At 39.5% G+C, this 26125-nt stretch overlaps 1 protein-coding gene across 3 annotated transcripts in view; it reads left to right on the top strand.

Moving 5' to 3' along the window:
* Window positions 1–25963, top strand: part of nt5dc1 (5'-nucleotidase domain containing 1) — a 40350-nt gene extending 14387 nt beyond the window's left edge. The window contains exons 6-10 of one of the 3 annotated variants that reach the window (XM_029140780.3): window positions 7272–7446; window positions 10040–10137; window positions 12846–12967; window positions 21956–22129; window positions 25749–25960. In XM_029140780.3, coding sequence (XP_028996613.1) covers window positions 7272–7446; window positions 10040–10137; window positions 12846–12967; window positions 21956–22129; window positions 25749–25940 — 761 coding nt within the window. In that variant the 3' untranslated portion in view covers window positions 25941–25960. Of the gene's footprint in view, window positions 1–7271; window positions 7447–10039; window positions 10138–12845; window positions 12968–21955; window positions 22130–25748 lie in introns of all 3 variants that reach the window. The other 2 variants (XM_029140781.3, XM_041069500.2) reach the window with 2 other exon arrangements.
* Window positions 25964–26125: the final 162 nt, after the last annotated feature.

The raw sequence follows: 26125 nt of genomic DNA, 5'->3' as shown, positions 1-26125 counted from the left end.
TTAGGTTGCTGTATTCAACAACAAAAAATATACCTTTATACACAACAAAAATGTGTTGTGTATAAAGAGCCTTGGTGGCAATTACTATTGCAACAACACATCATCAGTAGGGTAAAACTAACCTGTCTCATGACGGTCTAATCCCAGCTCATGTTTCCTATTAATGCTTGCCAAATCAAGCTTGGTTTGTTGACTGTTTACTGGAACAAATTAGCAATATGACAACAATACGGATGAATCCATCATTGGTATGAAAATCCCAGTAAACCCACACTCCATGTTGGAGTCAGTGTTTTGCTGCCAGTAATACCTAGTCACTGGTGTGTTGATGATGTGAAAACTCAAATCAGTCGAAGTTATTTTTATCTCTGCATAAAATAGACTTCTTTGCAGGCTGCAGATGAGGTCCTTGAATGTTATGTTGCACAGTGTGTACAGTATAAAAACAACTTAGCATTTTTAATAGAATAGATTAGAACATGTACTGTAAGGTGAGGAAATTTTCTAACAAGAGAATAGCACAGACATGTCTGCAAGTAACTAAATTTAGTTTTGTTTTTCTAGAAGAGAATTTTATTAGTAATATGCACGTGTGACTCAGTCACCTCAGCTAAAGCTCAGTGAATCTTTCTAAAGAAAGATCAAATGAAGAAAAAGCTATACCTACTTTTCTCAGTAAAATAGGGGTCTGCCTTGGTGAAGGGACATGTGCACTAGTTTTATGGTAATCCAGCAAATCCAAAATAAGATGACTTTAAAGTCAGCTGTTTCATTTCAAACATAGTATTAAACTGCAAAAATACCAAAATGTTCTCATCAAATCCACCACGCCTCCGACCACTCATCCACCTCAGAGTCCACTGCTAAATTGACTGCTGAATTTGTTTAGCTCCACTTAGAGTAATTGTTGTGAGCTTGTTGTCAGCCGATAGCCGCGCTGCTCTCTGAAAGCGGAGGAGCTTTATCCAGAACACTGTGGTTTAGGGTTAGATGCTCTTTCTGCACAGTAAAAACGCTTTGCAGTTTAATACTTTTCCCTTTAATCCTTTTTATGGTAATGAGCTTTTCTCACTCACTGTTCTGTCCTTGTCCCAACAAGCATTCACATTGTGGGAGATTCTAGTTTCATCACAGTAGAATGCTTTTCACTACGTCAAAGTCACCTTGTCAAGATAGAGGCGTAATGAAAGCAATTATTCATCCATCTGTAGATGTTCATTATAAAAGCAGTTTATCTTCTATCCAGTGGTGCCAATTTGTTCTAAAAGCAAAAAAAAAAAAAAAAGCACAATGTCGCCTCTATGTTGACCTAGCAACGTTTTTACTGCTTCATAAAGATTTGAGTTAGGCAATGAAGTCATCCATGCCACAGGCGTTTGGCCCAAAATAGCCTGGAGAGTGTTATGTTGCGTTAATTAGATGTTTTTTTTTTGCTTTTTTTTTTGTTTTTTTTTTGCTTTTAGAACAAATTGGCACCAAGGGGCAGAGTGGTTCTCCCGTGAAAACATTTTGTTTGTGAAAACATTTTGTCCAATGCGCTGAGTGACCAGTTGATTAGCTCCATGTTCAAGAAATGTTATTTCAGAATAGCAGATCAGGGTGCTCAGAAAAAGACAGGACAAGGACACTGCAAGCAAAAGGTAAATAGTCACCAGACCAAGACTTCATCTCCCACATCACAGTGATCAAGGCCAGATGCATGGATTTGGTGAACATACTATATCAAGTTTATAGTGTGTGTGTGCATATATATACTGTAATACACATGGACAAAATTGTTTGTTCCCTACGTTAGTGAAAGAAAAACTCACAATGGTTCTTGGGAAAAAAAACCCCAAAAGCAATAATATAACTTTATAGATCCCACATTAAGGAAATGAACCTTTTTACCCATCCCCTGAGGGGAGCAGAGGGCAGCCATAGCGTGGCACCACTACCAACTGAGTCACCAAAAGGTGAAATAATTTAAAACTAAAGTAATAATAAGTTAAAATATGCCAACCAAGGAAAATCAGACATTGCTTATGAGTTGTGTCTCAACATAATCATTTTGAAAAACAATACTGCTTCTCACGTACAGTTGTCAGGTGACGCCCAGCATGCTTCTGTTGGCCTGATAGTGCTCTATTGTTCATGGAGATTGCACATTGAGATGGGAGGATCATTTAAATGCTGGAAATCCCATGGGATTAGAAGAAACTTGGTTGGACTTGCTCCTAGCTTTACACACAGCTGTTTGTGCTTTCCTTCTGGTTCTTTTGCAAGTCATCAGAAATCATCCAAGATGAATATACTGTATTTGAGAGCAATTTCACGTGTTTACCTTCTGTTTAAAATGCAACTGGGATATGCTTTGAGTCAGCATTTTCAGCTATGCATTTTGGGAACTTATGCACCAAGGTGTGGAGGTGAAGGTAGAATGTGGCATGTATTGCTTTACCCTCTTATGATCCTCCAGAGATCTGACCTTACTCCTCGCAGTTTCTGAAGATAGCTCTGGCTAAATATAGCTCTGGTTTGGTATAATGACATATTGCAGTGTCCCTCACGTTTGTGTGGAGGTTAGAATGACTGCGTAACTGGCGTCACTGTCCCCCACAGTGATCTGCACAGGGGTATCCAAAAACCACTTTCCTTTTTTTTTTTTTTTTTTTAACAGCTGCCATTGTTCTTTATCGTCTGTTCTCTCTGTTTCAGCGCAAAATAGGGAAGAGTTGTAACATTTCAACACACAATCTTGTCTTGTCCTGTCAGAGAGAACTACTGCTTTTACTACATATTTCTTTATTTTTATGTTTATAGGGATGTTACACCCATTGCAGTACAGCACTTGTTCTCTTTTAGACAAGAGGTTAATCTTCTGCAGGATCCAGAGAACACGCTGTTGCAACTATTTCCAAATATGACAAAGAATCCAAACAGACTCTTGTGTCACTCCAGGTAGAAACACCCTCTTTTAGAAGGGTTTTCTGTGTAAGGGTGGCTGGGAAACTAGCCTTGACCACTGTATGCCATGAGACATTAAGAGCCTGTATTAGTGACATGCTAAAGATGTTTGTGATTAGGCAGCAAGTTTTTAAAGGGCAGGGTTTGAGGATTTACCCAGTACACCATCTGGGCCTGCAGATTCATTGTGAAGCTAAGGTTTTGATCTTGTTTTTCCTTTGAGCTTCACATTTGTATGAATATTATGAAGATCCAAAAACAGTAATAGACAGCAAATGATTCGATACAGTCTTTTGTGTGTGCATGTGATGTTTTGGGGTTTTTGGCAACACTGAAAGTCTATGTACCCACTCACTCGAGCATCTATGCATGTATATCGTACTTACAGCTTCTTCTGATGGGGTTTTATTGCATTTTTCTTATCATTCTCTGTGATTGTTGTCCACCAGAGACAAGAAATTGTGTGCTGCCTGAGGGACATGATGCAGCAATTTGTGGTTGGCCTGCTAAAAATGGAAAGTCCACAGACAAAACGGCCCGGCCAGGGTTCCACGTGGTTCCATCAGGTGCTGGAAAACAGTTTGTCTGGATGCCTTTTTAAGAGCAAACACTTAAATTATAGCTTATCTGTGGATATCCTTTCCATATAGCTTATATACACAGAGCTTCATGCTCATGGATACAATTTCTCATGGAGAACATAGATAAGTGCTTTGTTGTTTATTTGTTTTGATAGCCTTCACCTCCCTGTTGATTAGATGGGTGATGAATGAGGAATGAATATCCCTGTAGATTGTGCCCCCTCATCACTCTTGGTGTGGCTGCTCGGCTATAATTTGCATTGGAACTGTTGATTTGTGTATCCTGTCAGCTCACTTTGATGTGTGAGCGAAACCATGCTGCTGCAGGTTGTGACGCTGGGCAGCTCTCCAGCTGTTCAAACCCAGCACCAGCAGGCTTTTACTGCGTGATGCTCAGCCACAAGCCTGTGGGTCCACTGGGCACTTCAGTCCCTCAGTTCTTTGATGGCCAGAGCCTGTAGATGCTCATTTTACTCCACCACACACACATTTTAGTAAGCTGAGCTACCAACGGCTGGAGCAATGTTTCAATCTGCTTCCGTTTGGAACTTGTAGATTAATCACAAACTCTATGATGAGGACAAGTGGTTTGGATAAGTAGATGGATGAATGGAGTTTAATCACGTTACTCTTCCCAAAATGCACCACAGGATTTACGTGGTCTACTGTCATTCTGAAGTCAGACAGAGCCCTGCAGAAGCACTAGATGGTCAGGTCAGCATTAAATTGAATGTTGCTGCTAGTTGTATACACTGAGCCACGTCAGGGCTTCAAGCAACCAAACAAACTGAACCTGTTTACAGGACTAGAACTAGTTCACCTCATTTAGAAAAATAACAGTTCTCGATTGTTTGCATTTCAGTTTAGTCTACTTGGCTCAGGATCTTCTCACCTTGTGTCTATGCATCTTAAACATACAACAGCATACACTAGGTCCAGTTTTCACAATTTTTTTTATTACAGATGTTATTTGCACATGGTAAGATGCAACGTTTTTAATGGCCAGATGTGTCATTTAATATATGAGCATTCACATTTTACCTACCTTTTTAGAATGAGGTGTTTACTTGAATAGGATAATGGGCGTCTACCTCTACCACGTTTACTGTACATTCAAGCTGCACATTCTCGTCATTTTTGCAGATGCACAGCATGTATTACAGGTACATACAATCTACATAATAACTCCTCCAGTCACAATGTGTAGCCTTACTACAACTGACTTTACCTATTGTATGCGGACTTGGGAGCAGAGTTACGATTGTGACATTGAATGTAAAAAATATCAAACACAAACGGGTCATCAAAATAGCTGTTTAGTAAACACATTTTTGACCTGTCTGCTGTTTTAGACAGTATCTACCTCGATGTAGTCATTAGCCACAGTTTAATTAATACAGTTTAATTAATATTTTAACCTACCTGTTTTCCAAAATGTGATTGTAACTAAACTGCGATTGGATATTTGGTGTGAAATTTAACTGATTGTTGGATTTTAAATATTTCATAAGCAAGGCAACAGTGATGACAGATACCACTAAAACTTAACTTTAACACTTTTTTTAAACTTTAATTTGTCTGTCTGTTCATAGATTTAGTTTTTTATTTAGGTTCTTGTGCACCTAACTAAGGCAGAGGCTTTGACCAACGCAGAAGATCATCTACATATAAGTCCCTTTCAGTCACCTATACTGTAGCTGAGGCTATAGACCAGGGGTGCCCAATCCTTGTCCTCGAGAGCTACTGTCCTGCTGTTTTTTTTTAACTCCCCCTAATGATTACCTTGATCAGGTGTGTCAGTTAGCTGCTGATTGACTGAACACACCTGATCTAGATAATCAGTATTAGCTGGGACAGGGCGAGTTGAAGAAGAACTAAAATAGTGGGACAGTAGGTCCTGAGGACCCCTGCTATAGACGGTGTGTCCACAGAAATGGTCTATGGACACCATCCTAATAATATATTTGTTTTGAAATCCACCTCAGATGGGTCAGTTTGAAATATGGACTTTTAGGTCTTAATGTCAGTCCTTAGTTGTTTGTGTTTGTCGTCATCTTCTGGTTAGAACTCTACTGCCTTCTACCAACTGGGTATCTTTCATAAAGCTGCACTGTTTTCTACCACTAGATGGCATGGTAAGATTTCATGTAGAGCAGAGAAGCTACCAGTAGGACTCTATAATGAATATTATAGATCACTTCTGTGTGTTTAAAGGTGTTGACTTTATTTTGTGCCTGCATGAAATGGAGCAATCACCTTTAATAATGCCTTCATCCATACCTTTGTTTTCTACTTTATTTACTACGAATCTGTGACCACATAAGATCAAAAATAAAATAACAACAAATGTCATGGGCTGATTTCAAATACGTTTTTAAGTAAAATTTTCTTCTACTCACCTGCCACTTGAGTCATTTTCTGCCTACGTTCCAAATAAACAAAAACTGAATTGTCATGGAAAGTTCTGTTAAGCTTTATCATTTTTTGGCTACTTCAAAATATCTAACAATAAGAATCGGATTACTTTTTCATTCACATGCATTTAGATGTAGATCATTGTTTTACTGTAAGTGCCCCAACTAAAACAATTAAAACTGAACAAAGTTAAGGCTGGCTGTGATCTAGCAGGTATGTCACTCAGGGTGTGTGTTCTGACGAATGTCATTAGAATAGAACATTCAGATGTTGATCACTGTTCGCCTCAAAACTAAAACCACCATATGGTGTAACTCTTTCTCCTGATGATAAGAAATCATCCAAACCTTGCCCTGTTTTTCCGCCTGTGAAAGAAGCTTCCCCACTGCTCATGTAGTTACCTTATTCAGTTTAAGTGGAAAATACCACCTTTGATTGTACTGGTTTGCACATGGCTAAGGGGTGAATTCACATTTTATTCTGGGCTTAACATCATTTGAATGTGATGTAATGACACTGCCAATATTGCTCTCATGCAGCTCACCAGGAGTAATGTTTCATACCTCAGAAAACCAGTATAACACATTTCCTTTTTTCAGCTATGTTAACTCAATATACATGTACTTACACAGACTATTACTACTTACTTGATTCTAATGAAGTGCTCATTTTTGTTTTATTTGTGGGTTTTGCGTTAAGATGAAAAAATTAACAGTTCTGTTCTGAGGTAGACTCGGATAACAGCACATAAAACCCTAAGGCCCCTTTATCCTCAGATTAAATAGAACCAACAAAATTATAAAACAACTACTTTACACCAGATCCTATGTTATAGAGATGCAACCACAATAAATGTACTGTACCTACATAAGTTAGCCGTTCTGTTTTTATACATTATCTGTTTTTGACTTTTCTGTTGAAGCATCATACTGAAGCATTTCAGTGTTTGTGCTCTTTGTGCAAATATTTTGTTTGTACAAGAAAGTATGAGGTTATTCCTTTTCATGTCTCCTACATAAATTGGCAATCACTGTTTTTATTGGATACTGTGACGCTGCCATCTTACTGTTACTTTCATTGTTTTGTACTATACTGTATCAACTATAAGAAAGGGCCATTGACAGAGTGGTATTTATATATTTATTCCACTTAAAATGTATGTGTTTATGGTGTTGTGCCTTCACCTTTACAACCACGGGTGTTTCAGTTGGAAACCTGTGGTGACTGTAGCATATGGTCATTTTTAAATAGTGCAATAATCTATGATTCATGTGTAACATCAAATGTCACATTACATCTTGTAGATCTAACCCTGTTGTGTTATGTCAGAGGATGCTGGGACCTACTTCCCCAGTGTGAAGAGGGACCCAGGCCGATACCTGCAGCCTTGCTCTGAGTCAGTCAAGACCTGGTTACACAGCATGAAGAATGCTGGGAAGGTCCTCCTCCTCATCACTAGCTCCCACAGCGACTACTGCAGGCTCATCTGTGAACACATCCTTGGGTAAGACACACCAAGACTACACTGTGTCTCCTAGACTAGAACCTGGTCACCAGTGACCTCCACATATTTAGAATCTTTATGCTTTGCCCTTGACATTTCTCATGGTTCCCACATGCCCTCAGTTATTACTTTCGGCCTTTCATAGTCAACATTGAACATTCAGCTATGTACCTATTAGCTCTTCTTTGGTTCTTTTTCTTTTTAGAGAGTCCTGCACAGGCTCTTTATAAAAGCAGACATTAGCACTTAATCGCAGAATAAATTGTCACCAATGAACCTGACTGCATGAACCCACACAGACACAGGAAGCTGACTGCCCCCGGGAATCTAACCCAGGTCTTCTTTTTTTGTTAAAGAGCAGTGTTAAATTATGCGTTGGATGTTGAATCCAAATTTGTTAGATGCCACAAACCAGTTATATACTCCGTAACCTTTTTATCTGCTTCTTACTTTGTTGATTGATTGTATGGTTCACTGTTCATTATTGTTTGTACAGGTTCACATAAGAAAGTGAGCGAAAGTAAACCTACTGTGAAAATACAGTAGATCATCAGAGTTTCTCACGCTAGGAATTAAACTTTGCAACATGTGACCTGCCAATGATTTGTTCATCGCAGCTATGTGCCAAATAAATCCTGTTGTAATATTGCTTCATAAGGACAACAGTTTAAGGTATTTTAACAGCTATTATATATCAGATACTCATTCTAATGCCAAAAACAAAAATGTATGTTCAGGATCTACATGTTGGATCAGAAAACATCACATTCTTTATTCGTCCTTAACAGGATTTATGGAACATACTGCATATACAGTATAACATTGCTGATTAAATTGATCTGCTGATAATTAGCTGGAGTCATTTAATGCTGTAGCTGTAGGTGTGCTATGACATAGGTTATTGCTTCAGCAGGCCTTTAACACTGGCTTTTGCATTTCTGACCTTTTTTGCACACTCATTTGTGCTGCTTTTGTAGCCTATTATGAAATAGACTGACCAGTGAAACCACCTTGAAAAAACACAATGTCGTGTTTTTGTTGTGATTAAACAAAGTTTTGTTTAATCACCCCCAGTGAGTTGCTCTGCTTCCATCCTTGCTCTTTGCTGACTGTTCTTTCTAGTCAAGTAGAGTCAAAGGCAGGTCAAGGTAATGGTTTTGCTTTGGATACCAGTTTGTCTTAGAGAGCCTCTGTTAAGCAGGCCTCCCCCCAGCTCATTGCTTCCTGTTAAACAGTGAGCAGCCTGGCCATTCCTGTTGTTTCCCACCTTCTCCCCTGCTGCTTTACTGGCTGCCCCTTACTTTCCTGCATGCCTGATCTTCAACATTGGGTCATGTGTTGCTTTCCAGGGAGAGTGGTCGAAGCCCCATGTGTGCACACAATCATGTTCAAATCTAGGACTTTACAAGGTCCAGGGCTAGAGATTTATGTTGTGTTAGCTAGAAGAGGAAATTTGACTTCATCTTTAGGGGTGATTTACAGGTATGTGTGTTATTCTCAGATTGGCTAGGCTCGCTTTAAGATCCTTCCTGTTTTTCATATACAATTTGTTTTTGTTTTTCATGAAAGAAGTAAATATTAAACTCCTGCAACATACAGTAGTATTACAATCTTCTGTCTGTAATGTTCTTTGTCTTGCCATGTCTGCAGTTGACAACCCCCTTCAATAGAAAACCATACCAGGTCCACAGCTGCTGCGTGTCACATTTAGTTGTTAGTCACATAACAAGATTAAAATAGTTTAAGGGGAGGCTACTGGCTAACATCTAGAGAAGCCGCTGTTGCAAAAACTGAAAATAAATCATCAACATAAAACAATCATATACATTAATCAGTATGTAGCATTCAAATACAGGTATTAAACAGCAAAGCACAATCCCCAACTTCCAATTCAGAACTGTGTTCAGTTCAGTGGACCACATTTACTATAGAGATGAGTATGGAGGGTGGAAAATGTATTAGTAGTTGAGACTCCTTCTCATGTTCTATATTTGTGCACTTTGTGCTGATTTATCTATCCTTAAAAGGCAAAATCACTTTAAAACCTTACAGCAAATAATACAGCAAATCCATTTGCTGTATTATTTTTTAGTTTTACACATGTTTAACATGAAAAAAATTCCATTGTAACTTTATTTACATCAAAATACGATCAGATGATGTCAGATTATTCAGAATAAGGTAAGTATGCTTGTGCACACTTTCGTATATTATGTCTACACCATTCAACAGTCTGCCTCCTGTTCTGTTTGCTTATCACCTTATATGGAAGATTTGTCAGAGGTTCTGTTTCCATTAAAGTACTTCTACTGCCAAAGTGTGCTGTTTAATCACAGTATCAACACATTCCCTCTTGGCTTCATGAGTCTTTTCCTGCAGAATGTTTACTTTGTCAGTGTCAGTATTCCCTTTCACAGAGTGTGTATGCTGTTTACTTCTCCATGACCTCCATCACCTGCAGACTCCGTATTGTCTCTGAGCTATTTGTGAGCCAGTGCCGTGCAGTGCAGTTGGATGCTGTCCAGGCACTGTTCTCCAAACAGTGGCTAGGTGCTTATCGCAGAGGCTAATGGTGTTTGTTTGCCTCTTACAGGAAGGATTTCGAAGAACTGTTTGATGTCATCATAACAAATGCGCTGAAGCCTGGCTTCTTTTCCTTGGTTCCTCAGCAGAGGCCCTTTAAGACTCTTGGTAAGCACCAGACGCCACGCACTTTTATCTATCAGCTTATTCATTGCATGAATAGCATTCATGGTTTATTTTTGACAGTAATCGACAGAAGAGAGTTTATGTAAAAACAGGTCTTCAAAGGTATTGGTTTGCACTTTAGCTTGAAGAAATCACTACGTTAAATTCCATTTACCTTTTTTTTAGATTCTAGACGAAGAAAGGAGAATGTCTCATGGTGGGATATCGCTTAGGGCTTGGCGACAGCACTCACTGTATGGTGGAGAGCATTCTAAAGAGTTGAGGCTCAAAAATATCAACCAAAGATTCAAAATACCATCTGCTGCAGATGATTTCTCTCTCTGTTTGATCCGCTAAAGTAAGCAGGACTTAAGCTTGCCATCTCTCATAACATGCATCTAACTACACAGCCATGCACAGGCATTTTAATATAAATAGACCACTGAGGAAAAGGGTATTATTTTGGAAAATTGCCTTTTGAAATGGGTAGATGTTCCAATCTGTCATTATAAAATAGAAGTTCATGATAATGAGCAGATTTGAAAGCAGAATAAAATGTATTTTATAATAATAACATTAATTTGGAGAATTTCATAATGTCATGGTCAGTTTACATATTTATCTTTCATTTTTTTTTATACTTATTCCATAATATCCTATTAACTTTAATTATAAACACTTAAGTTCTTTAATAAAACACTACACAAGACAGAAGTGCTGAAAAACTATACAAAAATATGTTTAGGTTTATTTACTTAAGATTATATTAATCTTAAGTAAAGCAGACACAATCAGTTGAGACATTCTTCAGGATTATACTTGCAAGGAGTGAGCAGTTTACAGCAAAGACAACTTCCTCTAACTGAAGAGAGGACAAGGATTCAGCTCATAATATGTATTGCATTCTGGGAGGTGCATAGTTACCCAGTACATGGGAAATATTTCCTGCACAAAGCAAGCATTGGGCTCATCAGATAAGGATGCTACACACCTGTACTCCCTATTTCTAGCAGAGCAGAAGGGAGAAAACTTCAAGGCTATAGCACAGCTAACAAGGCTTCACCAAAAAATGTTTCAATGATTAAATGCAGTATATTTCCAACAGTTATCACCACCTGGAATGCAGAAACTGAAGCCAGCTGTAATAAAGTTGTATGAAACAGGCAAGCAGACATTGCTTAGTTATGTGTCCCTCCATACTGTGCTGTTCTTTATAGAATGACAGACAGTGTTACTTTTTTGGCCCAGACAAAGCTCTGAGGCAGTGCAATTGTTTTTTTTTTCTTTCTGATGTGATCCACACCCTTGATGTGGATGTTGTTATTTTTGGGGGGGGAATGAAATAATGCTGTGTGTTCTAGGTTTTTTGTTCAGACCTTCAGACATCCAGTACATATAACCCTATGTACTCTACTTGGCTTTGTCCTACTCAAGTATATTCATGGATGCTCATGTTGAAGGGCAGCCTACTGGAAGGCTACTGCTGATTTTCTCCTAGGCCAACAATAACATAGAAGATGTATTTTGTATGAAGACAGTAGATCTGAACGCTGAAAGTTTCTCTCTCTCCCTTCCCTTGCTCTGGCCTGTTTTTGCCATGCTTGCATGAAAAGTTTTCTGTATCTGTATCTGTATATTTTCCTCTGGCCTCTACAAGTACTCACCCCTTCCTTGGAAGCTGAAAACATCACTTGTTACAATCCACTGTATCCTTAACATTCTCTCTAATATAAAAGCAGATTAGAATTCAAGTTATGTTATGGGGGATCTGCATTCCCTAGTAGACATCTACCTGAGGAAATCCCTCATGGAAGTCAGGTTCTGACTGCAGTGCATTTAGTCCAGTGCAGTATACATTCCTAAACTGCTCAGTTGTATTGGAAAGATATCAGGGCCCAGACTTCATACCCTGTGTGTCCCACTGATGTTCCCTGACAGATTCCATGGCTGTAGCCCTATAGCTGTCATCTCTTCTTTGTATTTTATCTGCTGAATGGTCCATACTGCACTATGTCAAAAAGCATACTGTTTGTACATACTGTAAATAATTGTATAACATCTAGTTGCAACAGCAACGGCACATGGTTATCTGTTATTTACAAGCTTGTTCTCCTCTCTACTCTAGAGTTTAAACATCTGTGAGTTCTAGACTAGAAACCCTTTGGCCTTTTTTTCTACACTGCCAGTGTTCTGACAGCTGCTTTAAACAATGTGTAGATGCACTCACACATGCAAGGACTTAAACTGTGTCCTGTCACAATATTTGTAGCTTATCTAACCTCAGAGTGAACCCTCAGTGTCTTATAATGAGTAGAACACTGTGTTTCTTTCCGTAGGAATTTATCTTGCTGCTGTTCTAAAATACTCATCAATCCGATTAAAGTTTACTGCTGCCTGTCCAGAGGACCAGTTATTTACTTTATTCAGATTTGAGACTGATGATTGCCTGATGTAGTTTGCGGATTGCTGCAGCAGAATTGATTGATTATCTTCAATGTTTAATAGAAGACCAGTACAAAAGAATAAAGCTCAGGAAGAAATAGAACATGTGGAGGTGTCCTAATGGTCAGTTTGATGTCCAAGTAAAGTAGAAAACTGCTGCTGAGCGCTGTGGTGAGGTTTGGTGCTAGATGACTGTGGTTATGTAGCACTTGGTTGTTAAAACAACGGTGATCATGATCATATAGTGTCTTTTTTGTTCTTTCCTACAGTGAATGATGTAGAGGAGAGTGAGGGGCTGCCGTCGCTCGACAAACCAGGCTGGTACTCCCAGGGCAACTGGCCACACTTACATGAGCTCCTCAAGACCATGACGGGAAAAGTAGAGCCTAAGGTATAGCAGCCACCTGATATGTTAGCAGTGCAAGCTGTAGGACATCTCCAGCTCACTTTGAGGTTGTCTCTCTCTTAGCCTCTGCCAAAATCCAAAGCTGTTGGCAGAGGCTGAAAGAGACGAGATCCCTGTGATTCATCAGCTCAGGTGGACTCACACATTTGTGGTGAGAGTGAGAACGTGGCTCTTGGCATGACTGTTGATGATCTACTGTGGGCCAGTGAGAGCTGGTAGAGCATCTTACTCCCCTCATTAAGTGTCTTATGTACAATGTATTCTGATTTTTGGGATAAATCTTACATTAATTTAATAATAATCTAATCTTTATTGTCACAAGCAGAGTTGACTTTTTCTGTGTTAGTGCTAATAATAACTTCACCCAAGAAATAATTGAAAGGGGGTTGAAGATGATTGAAGAATGCTGACTTACCTAGACTGAATATGAGCATGCACTATTACCTAAGACATTGTCCTAGGGAACAGCTGTCATTGTATTTGCATACAGGGAGATCTGTCACTTTTCAGAACCTCCATGGACTGATCTGTCCTATGTGTATATGCCTATTTTCCAAATTTATACCTAAAATCTAAATTGACTTGTGAATGTATATAATGTCAAATCTGGTTATAATATGAGAGAAGTTAGGTAAACATGTGTGGAGTAGTAGCTTGAGGCACACATATAAAGAAGGAAGAGTTCCACATTGTCTCCACATGTGATGGAATCCTGCACTTAGCTGCACTTACCTTCCCCTGGGGCAATCTAAGGCACTCAGTGTTTTACTTCTCTCCACTTTTACCTGACAGGTTCTGATACCAGTAGACGTAATAGAGTCACTGAAGGGAGATTGCAATCCTCGCTCAATGCAGGGCTGAAAGTGGTGGGGTCATGGCTGAGTTGACATGACATGGTCAAACAGACAAAAAGGCTATGGCAGTTGGGCTTCATCACTATCATAAATGATGGCAAACTGTTGTTTATCTTCAGAAGGGTTAAGAATTTTCCAGTTATTGCACTTTAGCACTGACGTATGATTAAGAATGGAAAAATGTTATTTGCTCTTTTTTTGGAGGGAAACAATTACAGAGGCAGCCGGTAAAAGTGTCTACCCCCACCGTGTTTGGGTTTCAAATCTGCCGCGTCAGTGCCGGGTTTGTACTGCGGGAGGAGTGTGTTACGTCCTTCTAGCCTGTAGGTGGCGATTGACTCCCACTTTTGGTCCTGAAACATCGTAGTTGCTTACGTCATATAGCCTCTTGTAGAACAACCAATGATCAGGTCTTGGGTGGCCTAGTGGTTAACGTGCATGGCCACAACGTTTTTTTTTTGTCCGGGGTTCGAGTCTGAGTGGAAGCAGTTTTTTTATTTTAATTATTGGAAAAACAGCGTCTCATCATCATCATGTGATCACGAGATGACAACGTTGTATTACTTAGTGCATGAATCGCCAAGACCATGAACCGCTGGTCGCGTTATAGTATGAAGTTATGAACGTAAGTAAATTATGGCAAATTATGGCAGTTTAAAACCGAACATAGGAAGCTGAACGGTGCGCCCTCCCGCGTGCAGCATTCGATTTATGGCAGACAAGCTACTGTAACCCTGATTTCTTGCTGTTGGTACGGGCAATTTTCTTTACGTGGAATGCTTCTTTAATGCACCACACGGCAAGACAGTACGGCACATGTACACTTTTGTCTTTACGCCGCTCTCACCCAACGCGCGTCACATTTTCCTGTCCCCCGTCAACAAGGACAGGTAGGAACTAATGTTGATGACAAATAAAATCACAGTAGCTGAAATGTCACGTTTCCCAAACATAAAATAAAAAAAATAAAAAGGAATACTAACTAAGGTTACACTACTACAATTTTAAAAAGTGAATAAGGATGATCTAGACCAGAGGTCTGCCACCGGTAACACCCACGTTTTAAATGAAAAAAACAAACACTGGGAGCCGCGGAGGGCGGCAATATTATATTATTTGAGAACATTCAACATTTGTTTTTTAATCCAAAGAAGACATAAAAGTCTGGGCTCAGAGATCTAACCGATGCTAAAACATTGTCAAGGCATCGACAAGGACAGCTAACTCGCTTTTCCCTGCTTCAAACAGCTGTTTTAACTGAGAGCAACCTGTGCGGCATCACCGGTCAATCTGTAAACGTATTAATTTTTTTTTGTAAATAAAAATAATGTTTGCCCTGTTCAAACCTGCATGGGGAATTCTGAAAGCGGCTGAGCAACTTCGTAGGAACACATTTCATATGGTACAGGTGAAAGGGAGACTAACAACACAACGCAGCCGAGGCTGTAGCAGCAGAGAAACGCAGATCTTTGTCCTGTGTGTTGATGAGCGTTTCCCATCCCCCAGTGTCACCGCTCTGGGACGTGGATGGCCACGCCCACTTTCATTCAACAGACGGACATGAAAGAGGGAATAACGAAATAAACAGCTGGTTAACTTTGTGGGAACATGGCTGTAGCTCTGCAATGACTTTATGTGGTACAGGTGAAAGGAGTAATAACGAAATAAACAGCTGGTTAACTTCGTAGGAACACCTTGTAGTAGGAACTGGTATATTTAGAAAACCCAGTAGTCCTAGTGTTAAGGTGTGTGAACTGGGGAGGAGACGGCAGCAGCGACTGAAGAGCGACTGAATAGAGTTGATGTCTTCCCCGCTGACAGGCGCATTCATTTGATAATGCACGACCTTGGCTGACAGTTCAGTTGAAAACCACACTGAATCTTTATTAAACCGTCCCTGAATAACATCTATGAACTGCAGTTCAGTTGAACTTGATTATCCATGATTATTATGAAAGAAGCGCAAATCTTCGCCAGTCCAAATTGTGCAATTAATACTGTGTTTACAATAAAGGTAATAAATAATAATATTAGTATTTTCATTTTAAAAAGCACTGCATATTTTAAACGAATGTCGAAGTGCTACAAATAACTTAGATCAGAAAGCTACGATAAATACATACGTTTATTTTTGCAGAGTAAACGTATGTAGAACAAACTACTTGCTGCATTAATGAGTCTTAGACCTGCAGCTGATCACGTCGCCTGATGCTGCCCTGTCTCCCACGGAGCTTTGTCCCGGAGCTGAAGTATTTCTCACCTGCTGATCGAGTAGTAGCAACACATTAGCATGTCTATGCACCTCTACGAAGGAGGGGGAGGGGTGTGTAGATTTCCTTTGCGACTGTGAGCAAACATGAGACAAGCAAAAGCTTGGTCGAACTCAGATCCAAGTCATCTGAGTATGAAACACATCACATTTCATTCGATCTCGTGTTTCATTCGAGCGGCAGTCGGGAGCTCTGTGCTAAGACTGCTGCCCCGCGACCCATCCACGGATGAGCTTCCATTAAAAATTAAAAGCAGAGTTTTTTTGTTTTTCGTTTTTCTCTAAACGAAAAAAACAGCTTAAAATTCAAGTCTGTGTGTTTTTGTTAAAAAATATTTTTGTTCAGTTTATTGGTTTGTAATGCGGCGCTTTTATTCAGGATAGATAGACGGATGGGAAATCAAAGTTTTGAAACGTACACGGGCCGAATAAGTCACATCAGCCACTCATTCAGTTACAATGACACGCACAGTCAAAACAAATTCTCGCTACATCTCGACACCACTGCCCCGTTCCTCTCGTAGCTTGCATTTGCACATCCATACATTTGTGTATTGGTCACTCTCTGTCTGGACACATGACTCCGAAACACGTCACGTGTTTGTGTAAGAGATTGATGTCTCCACCAAATTATAAGCAGAGGTAACGAGAGAACGACTTTTTGTTTTCCGTTTGTCTCTAAACAATAAAACATATTAACTCCAATTCCGTGTCTTTTTGTAAAAAACAAATATTTTTGCCTGTTTTATTGGTTTGTAAGGCGGTGCTTTGATTAAAATCTGTTTGCCGCTCATCGAAAGAGAAACGAAAACGCCGGTGAAAGTGACTGGATGGACGGATGGGAAATGAAAATGTTGAAACGTACACGGGTCGAATAAGTCTCTCAGCCACTCAGTTACAATGACACGCACAGTCAAAACAAGTCAAACTGCAGTTCTGCAGACACAGAGTAAACGCGTAGGAACAAACGTGTTGCTGTAATGCGTCGCTGTAGATCTGCTGATTTCTGGCGTCTTGTCAAAATTACGACCGACAACTGCTGTAAAACAAATTCCTATGATTATTACGGTTATTTACGTAAAATCTACGACTATTGGAAAACATTCATTAACAAGTTGTGGAAGTTTAAAACCTAAATAAGCGGCTGTAGTCGCAGATGGACTGCGCTCTACGTCTTTACTTGCGCATTCAAATTATATTAATTCAACCGCGACGCATAATCATGGTATTATGTGAAGCCAATATGTTGTATCGGATGTTAGAGCGGTGGGTGTGTACATATTTTTAAGAGACGCCTTCTATTTAAAGACACGAAAAAGCTGAGGAGAATGAAAACAAGAATGTGTTGCTGCTGTGGCGCTGCCTGTTTTAAACCACACAGAACAATTATAACTTCGCAGTGAACAGAAAACAGCTAAGCCATCAACAAGTTGTTGCCCTTCACACTCCCCATGTTTTAGCACACAACAGATACTTAATAGTAAAGACTTAATAGTAAAATAGGTCTGGTGTAATATATGTGTGTTACAGGTAGAAATGAACAGTCGGACCTCAGTTACGCTGTAGTGCTTTGGAGGCTTCTAATCAACGCTGCGCCACCTGGTGGTTAAAACGAGACTAGCGTCCTGATTTTTTCCAGCCGGCTGCAGGATTAAAAACCTTTAATCAGCGACGCACTCGCTGCGCAGTACTGCAGTAAAAACCCTAGTCACTTTGAACCGCTGCCACTGTACCACATAGTGTGGGATCTCTGGGTTAAGATTAATGCTAATAGAGTTAGGTTGAATTCTGCATTTTAAAATTCAAACATATAATGTACTGTGTGCTAGACATCAGACCCCACATAGCGTCTGGTGTGTGGAGTACAATGGTCTCATTCAGGTTGTCTACATGCCTGAAGATTTGGCTTTAACTGCTGCTTTGAGTGACGGCTTGATGATAGAGAACAGAAGCTGCACTAACTGACAGAGTCTGTCTCTGACTTATCCACCATATAATAAACTATGGGTTTTTGACTCACTTGGAGGAACATGGAATTCTCCCAGTCAAGGGTTAATGGTGTTCTATTTTATTGCTTCTTATTATTATTATATTTAGTGGGAGAGCTGGCAACAGCTCTCACACCATTGATATCTTCTAAATTCTTTGCGTGACTAGTTAGATGCAGACGGAAGAACTATAATAATAACAATTAGAATGGAGAAATGTGCAATGTCTTATGGGTAATGCACCCTACCGGAAGTGTGTGAATGAGTTGTCCTTGCAAAGATTGATGAGTTTGCCTTACAAGCTTTTTTACAAGATTTACATCAGAGCTTTAGCTTTCAAAGTGTTGCAACATTTAGCTTTTTGTTTAGTTGACCCTGTCTTGGTTATGTTAATACTATTAAACATTTACATTAATTACTTACTAATACAAATTACACCTTTGAGACTGTTGCAACATTCAAGTCTTTCTTTAATAAAATAAACATCAGAATGGTACTTCTAGACAAAGGGGGTTGTCTCTTTTTCAACACTCCCTTAGCAAAGTGCAAATCTCATTTATTTTTCACACATTTAATATATCACTGTGCCCTGAGGGTCACTCACACGCACTCTCCTCCCTCAGGGTGCAGCACATAAAAGAACAAGAACACATTACAAACACACATGAACAAAAGGCTCAATTAATTACATTAAAGTTATAACATTATTTAAATCCTAACTTTAACTATAACACTATAAACACAGTTTATAAAGAACAGTTACTTTACCCATAAACCCTAGCGGGTCAGGGCAGGAATAACCCCCCTGGGCCACTATAACGTGCTAAAATAATAATCTTAATATAAAAAAAAAATAAAATAATAAAATGCTAATTGAAGCTTTGGGATTCATAAAGTGATGTTTTTTTGTGATAGCCCTCATGGTTTTGCTATAACAAGCCTGTCAGTACAACGGACTGAGTTTATTTGTGGAGTTCCCTGCCTTTGGAGAACCGTCTCCTTGATGGCGCACCTGCAGTAGATGAGTAATTGAGCTCTTAGCAGTAGGAGTTGAACCTCTCATCCAAACTGTTCTGTTTCCAATTCTGATCAGAGCAGGTGTACACATTCAGTTTTTTTTAAACTACCTAATCTTTCTTATATAGGTATATTTAGCCATACTTGTATTGTAGTATTGATAGTGAGTATTTCTGGCACCCTAACAAAAGCTGGCGTGAGAAGGAGTGACCATTGCAATGATGCATGGTTCTGTACTGAAATATTCACATTTGTCTTAGGTCTACACCTTTGGGACTGTTGCAACATTCAAGTCTTTGTTTAATAAAATAAAAATGTATTACTGTATTATTAATAAAATTAATATCTTAAACTATCTTAAAGCATTTCTTTCCATCTGGAGGAAGCTCTTCAGCCACGTCATCTTTCAGCTATTATATCCTGTAGCTAAATGGCGTAAGTTCTTGACTCTAGAGTGGGGGATCTGGGTTTGATTCCCATTTGAGTCATGTTTATGCAATCACGTTAGAATGTAAATATCTGTATCTACTAGATAAATTGAGTTATAAGCCTAATGTATTACTGTATCACTAATCTGTGTCATTTTTTACAAAAGTATGTATACTGCTCCTCTGAGCAGTTTTGTAAGCAGCTATTGTGGCTGAGTGGCTAAAGAGCATGCCTCTGATGCAGGAGATCCTGGTTTGAAACCTGACTAGAACAAGTCTTTCAACAAAATTGAGAAGAAGGATTTACAGGACTGTATTTATGTGCAAAACATTTTTTTTATTGAATTCAAGCTGCTTTTGATTTATTCAAAAGCAGCTTGAATTCATCGTAGAATCATCGTTCAATGTGCTAAACGTGCGTCATCGTTATACACTGCAGGCTATTGCTTTTCACGTTTTCAGCTTTTCAACTTTTAACCTTTAACGTTTTTCGCCTTTTTAAAATGGTCGTCTATGGGAATCATCAGTTCTATGCTTCTTGCTGATTAGTCAATTATTGGCTTGTGTAGTAATTAAGCACACACTTCCTCTAAATTCTTTCAAAATAAAAGCACCAAGCAAATAATTAGTTTTTATAGCATTATTTCTGCTTTCGACTGGTTAATTATGACTATTTAAAGCCTGATTAAGTTATGTAATTACCCACACATGCTTCCTGTAAATTCTTTCAAAATAAAAACACCAAATCATTTTTTTAGCTTTAATAGCACTGTTTTTGCCTTTGAATGGTTACTTATCGCTATTAAGACTAATTGACAGTTACATAATTAGCCACACACAGTTCCTCTAAATTATTTCAAAATAAAAGCATCAATGCAATTTATTAACTTTAATAGCATTATTTTTTTTATTTGAATGGTTAATTTTGACTATTTAAAGACTAATTCACAGTTTAGGAAATACGCACGCACACGCCCTCCAAATCCTTTAAAAATAAAAGCAATAATGTAATTCATGACCTTAAATTGCAAGAGTTTTGGTAATTACTTGTTAATTTTGACTAGTTATTAAACTTTTTAACAGTTAAGCAATTACCAAAAATACTTACTTCAGTCTTTTTAAAATAGCTTTTTCATGATTGTCAATGATCCACCTTAGTCACCTATTTAATCTGTCACCTTTTTACGTTGGTGAACTTTTTAATCTTTTTCATCTTTTTACCTTGGTCAGCATTTTGTCGTAGTCAACATCTTGACGCCAGCAACTTTTCAGCGTTTGGCATTGTTTCGGCAACAGAACAGCTCTCCCACGTAATTTCTCAGAGAAATCACTTTTTCTAGTTTTCATATTGTCGTCCATCATTCAAAGATTGTAGTACAGTCAGATAGCAGGCCAACCTTTAGTATGAAGTAAAGTAGATGCAGTATAGAGGCTTCAACATGTATTCCCATCCTATTATTGTCCTAGTGGCAGTGCTGCTTTTCAAACTGTGACCTGTTCAAGGAAAAGTGTAGTGGAAATGAGATTCCTGCAGCCCCCCTCCTCTTGGGCTAGGCATGTTTGTTTGCATGGTAAAAGGCTAGCTTTGGACACAGGTCAGCTCTGTGAGAGGAATGCCTCAAATCCTCCACAGGGCCTCAGTCTTTAGGGACGTTTGATTAGTTTAAATTCTCTTTCTCTCACTCACATACAAATACAAATACAAACACTCCCAGTAGAAATGTTCAGCATGTCTATGATGCCTGAAAATGTAATCAAATCATGTTTGGGGAATAATTCATCTGCACATGGTCCTAGATTGACGAGGAACTATGGCTATGGATTAGCTCCACTACACTGACATGCAGTTAATTAGCCCAGAAATGTGAAGCTGGACATTATGCTACTGTCCTGACATACTGTATTTCAGTCAGTTCAAATTGACTTAAACAATCTACTTTTAAAAACTGCATGTGTGGATTTTGAATTCAACAAAGAAAACAGAGTAAATAAGTGTTTAGTGTTAGCTTTTTTTGTTTGTTTTTTGTTGGTCTTTCGAGTCTCTTGTTATGTGTCACTGAAGCACCTCCTCTCCTTTCTGCATTTCTTGATCTATTTCAAGAGAACAGAAATAAATGGTTGTTGAGATTGGACTTAAGTCTCTGCCTTGCAAGTCTGTGCTTCAGGTTTGGAATGCATCTCTATGGTGCTTCTCCCAGCTTGCTTTTCTTTCCAGATGTGGAGAACAAAAGAGATGCATGGGCATAAGAGGCTGTGATGTGATGGGTTTTGCAGACTATTGTATCTGGTTCAGTCTGAGCGGCAATAACACACATGCCCTCTTGAAGTGCAGCCCAAACAGTAGTCCTGTGTCCTCTCACCACTACTGTGTTGTGACCTAACAATAAACCACTCATCTTTTCTTTTTCATCTTGTAGGTAGTGTACTTTGGCGATAGCATGAGGTCAGACATGTTCCCTGCCAGCAGCTTTGGGAAATGGGAGACAGTGATGATAGTGGAGGAAATGGAAGGGGAAGGTGTCTCTAAGAGTGATGCGGCGATGGCCAATGAGGCTCTAGTGGAGCCAAAGGAGAAAAAGGGCAAGTTTGAGGTAAGTTCACTGAAGCATTTGTTTTCATCGTTCAGCAGTTTTTTTCACATCTGATCAAACTCCAACCCTTTTTATCATTTTCTTACATTTACATTTACATTATTTTCTTGTACAGTATGTCTGTGTAGGCTCCCAGCAGTCAGAGTAAATCTGACATATGTTGACACAGGTTTGTATGGGGTGCCGAATGTAAAAAGATAACTCACATTTAACTAAATGACAGAACACGTTTTTTCCCATTTAGCTAAATGTGACAAAGTCTAAATGTAAATGTTAAATTTAAATATAAATATTAAAAGTAAAAATTCTTTAAAAAGTCCTTGTTTCGGCAGTAGGAGATCCGGTTTTTAATACCCATTGGAGGCAGGTTTATGCATTCAGTTCTTAATATAACTACATTGATTTCCTTCAGATACATTGAGTTATATATTTAATATATCATCAACTTCCAGCTGTATTATAAAAGGATCATCTGTGACTAGTCATTCACACTGTTTTACACAATTTTAGCAATTGTCCACACACACTTTTCAAAATTAAAGCATAAATTCAAATCTTTTGAATTTTTAATAGCAATATTTTTGGTTTATTATGACTTTATTATATGACTTTTGTACAGTTTAGTGATTAGGCACACACTTCCTCCATATCCTTTCAAAATATAAGCACCAATCCAAATCCAAATATTTACACTAACTAGCACATTTTCTGCTTTTGACTGGTTAATAATGGTTAATAAGACTATATTACTGTTTAGCTATTAGCTGCACCTGCTCCCTCAAATTTTCCAACCTTTCCAAATTTAAAATTCAGCTAATCCCTCTGCTACTGTCAGCTGTCTTTTTACTATTCTTTCAGCTCTTAGATTCTATTTACCTATTTTGATACATTCAGCTATATTTCATCAAATTCAGCAATCCTTGACATACTTCCTTCATTTTAGTGTTTCTTGAATTATACTTTCATATATGTTCTAAATGTTTCAGCTATTTTCAGCAATTCTTCAGCAATATATTCAGCATGAAAGCATTCACTGTGCATTTTCCTTTGGAAATGCCTTTTCTAGTTATTATTCTTATTATTTTTTCCTCTTTTCATCAGCATCTGTCATTGTCCTACTTTGGCATAGAAACATCATTTCAACTTCAGCGTTTGTCGTCTTTCAACATTCCCTGTGTAAATCAGCGTCTTCATACCTTCCATACTTTTCAAATTTGAGTTGGCTCGGGTGGTTTTTGTTAATCTTTCATCTTTTCCATTAGTGTGTATTGGGTGTCGTGCACATTGCGAGTGAGTGATGTCATAGCTAGAGTGTGAGGGCACTTTTTGCTTAGACAGAGCTTCTGTATTTAACTTGTCACTACAGCAACAATTTTCACTCTATCAATGTAATATTTCCTGTACATTGTAGTCATACTTGTCCTCTTTTTAATGATGTGTCTGGCTATACCCTCAGATCTATACTTCAATTGCTATCAACCTCATAGCGCAGAGAGATCCTGAATTTCTCTCATAGGTTCTAATGATAATTTTCGGCAGATGTCGGGAAAAAAAACGGAGGAGACATATTTTAAAATTGCGACTGTGGCTACAAGCTTTTGCCCTCACACATAAAATTAACTCCAGTTGTTCAGAGAAGCCTTGAGATTCATAAAATGAAAATATTTTTTTAATAACTATTATGGTTTGGTGGAAGGCCAAATGGTAGTGTGAGTACCCGGCCTTCTTGGGGTCTCTGGAGGGAGTGTTGGAAAGCGCTCCAACTGGGGACCCCATCGTTCTCCTGGGAGATTTTAATGCCCACGTAGGTAACGACAGTGATACCTGGAGAGGCGTGATTAGGAGGAACGGCCTCCCTGATCTAAACCCGAATGGTGTTAGGTTATTGGACTTCTGTGCTAGGCACAGTTTGGCCATAACAAATACCATGTTCGAACATAAGGGTGTCCATTGGTGCACATGGCACCAGGACACCCTAGGCCGGAGGTCGATGATAGACTTTGTAGTCATTTCACCTGACCTTCGGCCATATGTTTGGACACTCGGATGAAGAGAGGGGCTGAGCTGTCAACTGATCACCACCTGGTGGCGAGTAGGATCCGCTGGCAGGGAAGGAGGCTGGAATGACTTGGCAGGCCCAAGGGAAGGGGTTGAGGATCTCCTCCTGAGTACCTCAAGTCTCTGGATGTTGTGGGGCTGTCTTGGATGACACGCCTCTGCAACATCGTGTGGACGAGGGGGACAGTTCCTCTGGACTGGACAACCGGGGTGGTTGTCCCTCTTCACAAAAAGGGGGACAGGAGAGTGTGTTCCAACTATAGGGGGATCACCCTTCTCAGCCTCCCTGGGAAAGTCTATGCCAGGGTACTGGAGAGGAGAATTCTGCCGATAGTCGAACCTCAAATAGAGGAGGAACAATTTGGTTTTCGGCCTGGTCGTGGAACGCTGGACCAGCTTTATACCCTCAACAGGGTGCTTGAGGGTTTGTGGGAGTTTGTCCAACCAGTCTACATGTGTTTTGTGGATCTGGAGAAGGCATTCGACCGCGTCCCTCGTGACATCCTGTGGGGGTTGCTCCGGGACTATGGAGTCCAGGGCACTTTGCTAAGGGCTGTTCGGTTTCTGTACAACCGGAGCAGGAGAATTGTTCTCATTACCAGCAGTAAGTCAGACCTGTTCCCGGTACATGTTGGACTTCGACAGGGCTGCCCTTCACCGCTTCTGTTCATTATTTTTACGGACAGAATTTCTAGGCGCAGCCAGGGGCTGTAGGGGGTCTGGTTTGGGGACCACAGGATAGCATCTTTGTTTTTTGCAGATGATGTTGTCCTCAGGCGCGCGGGCGGGCGAAAGCTTAATCAGCGTCTAATACAGTCCGACTCAAAACCTAGTGGACATTTCAGCAGCAAAAGAAAACAGAATAACTATAGTTCTCAATGCTTGTTGTGTACTGGATGTGCATCAACTTTGCTCAGATATGAATCATGTCTTAAATTAATTCATCTTGGATCATCACCATTGTTGTTTTAAGGGGATGTCTGCGATGTCTTCAGGGTCTGCCATGGTTTCTGTCATTCATTTAATGCTCCAACATACTTTGGGGGAACGATTTGTTTGATTTGGTTTAGTCTGTTTGCACTCATCAGCAGTGTCTTCTATTCTCTGACAATTGGTCCTAGTCAAATACAAGCATCTAATACTGAAATGAACTTAAGATCTGACATCTGTAATGAGTGATGGCAGATGTTCATGTTGGAGCATGTTACGCTTCATCTTCAAGCAACCAGGCATTTCTAGCTTCATCTTCTCATAGTCTCTCCATTCTGCATCAGGTCCTGATAACGTTAACTGACGGTGCAGAGATAAAGCAATGATTTATGTTCAAGACTGGGGAGGGTCTTATGTCACTCCACATCCTGTTGTGACAACTCTTATCAGCGCTGTCTGCCAGTAAATGTATCGATGTTGTGAGAGTGAATCACATTTTTATCTCTCAGTAAGATTTCTGGAAATAACAACCAGAGCTGTCCAGGTTGAAGCCGTTTCGAAGATGTTAATCAGGTCTGCACTTGCATGAAAACGATCAGTCATGTATCTTCTGTTTGTCCCGTGTCAACAGAAGCAGGGCATGAAGTCTCCCTCTGCTATGTCCAACCAGTGGGGCTCCTACTTTGTCGACATCTATAAAGGTGATGGAGAGCACGAGGAGGGCCAGAGACTGACCTGGTGTTGCCACTGCATTCACAAATACAGCACTATGGCCATACCTAGTGTCGAACACATAGCAGGTGTGTGTCTCTACAGAATTTAATCTGAGGTTTGTACTGAATGAGCCGCTGCCTAATAACATGCATCTTAACCAGTGAGTCTAAACTGCCTGTAGGTGTGAATGTAGAAACGTTCAATGCAGATGAGGTCCAAACTAGACCAGATCAGTTCTTCTTCTATCAGTGAATTTCTTGTGAGAGCGCAAAGCTGGAAAACCACATTGTTGGG

The sequence above is a fragment of the Betta splendens genome, chromosome 24 (assembly GCF_900634795.4).
Source record: "Betta splendens chromosome 24, fBetSpl5.4, whole genome shotgun sequence".
Lineage (NCBI taxonomy): Eukaryota > Metazoa > Chordata > Actinopteri > Anabantiformes > Osphronemidae > Betta > Betta splendens.
Note: the sequence above shows the minus strand (reverse complement) of the source record. Positions and strands in the feature narration are given on the sequence as shown.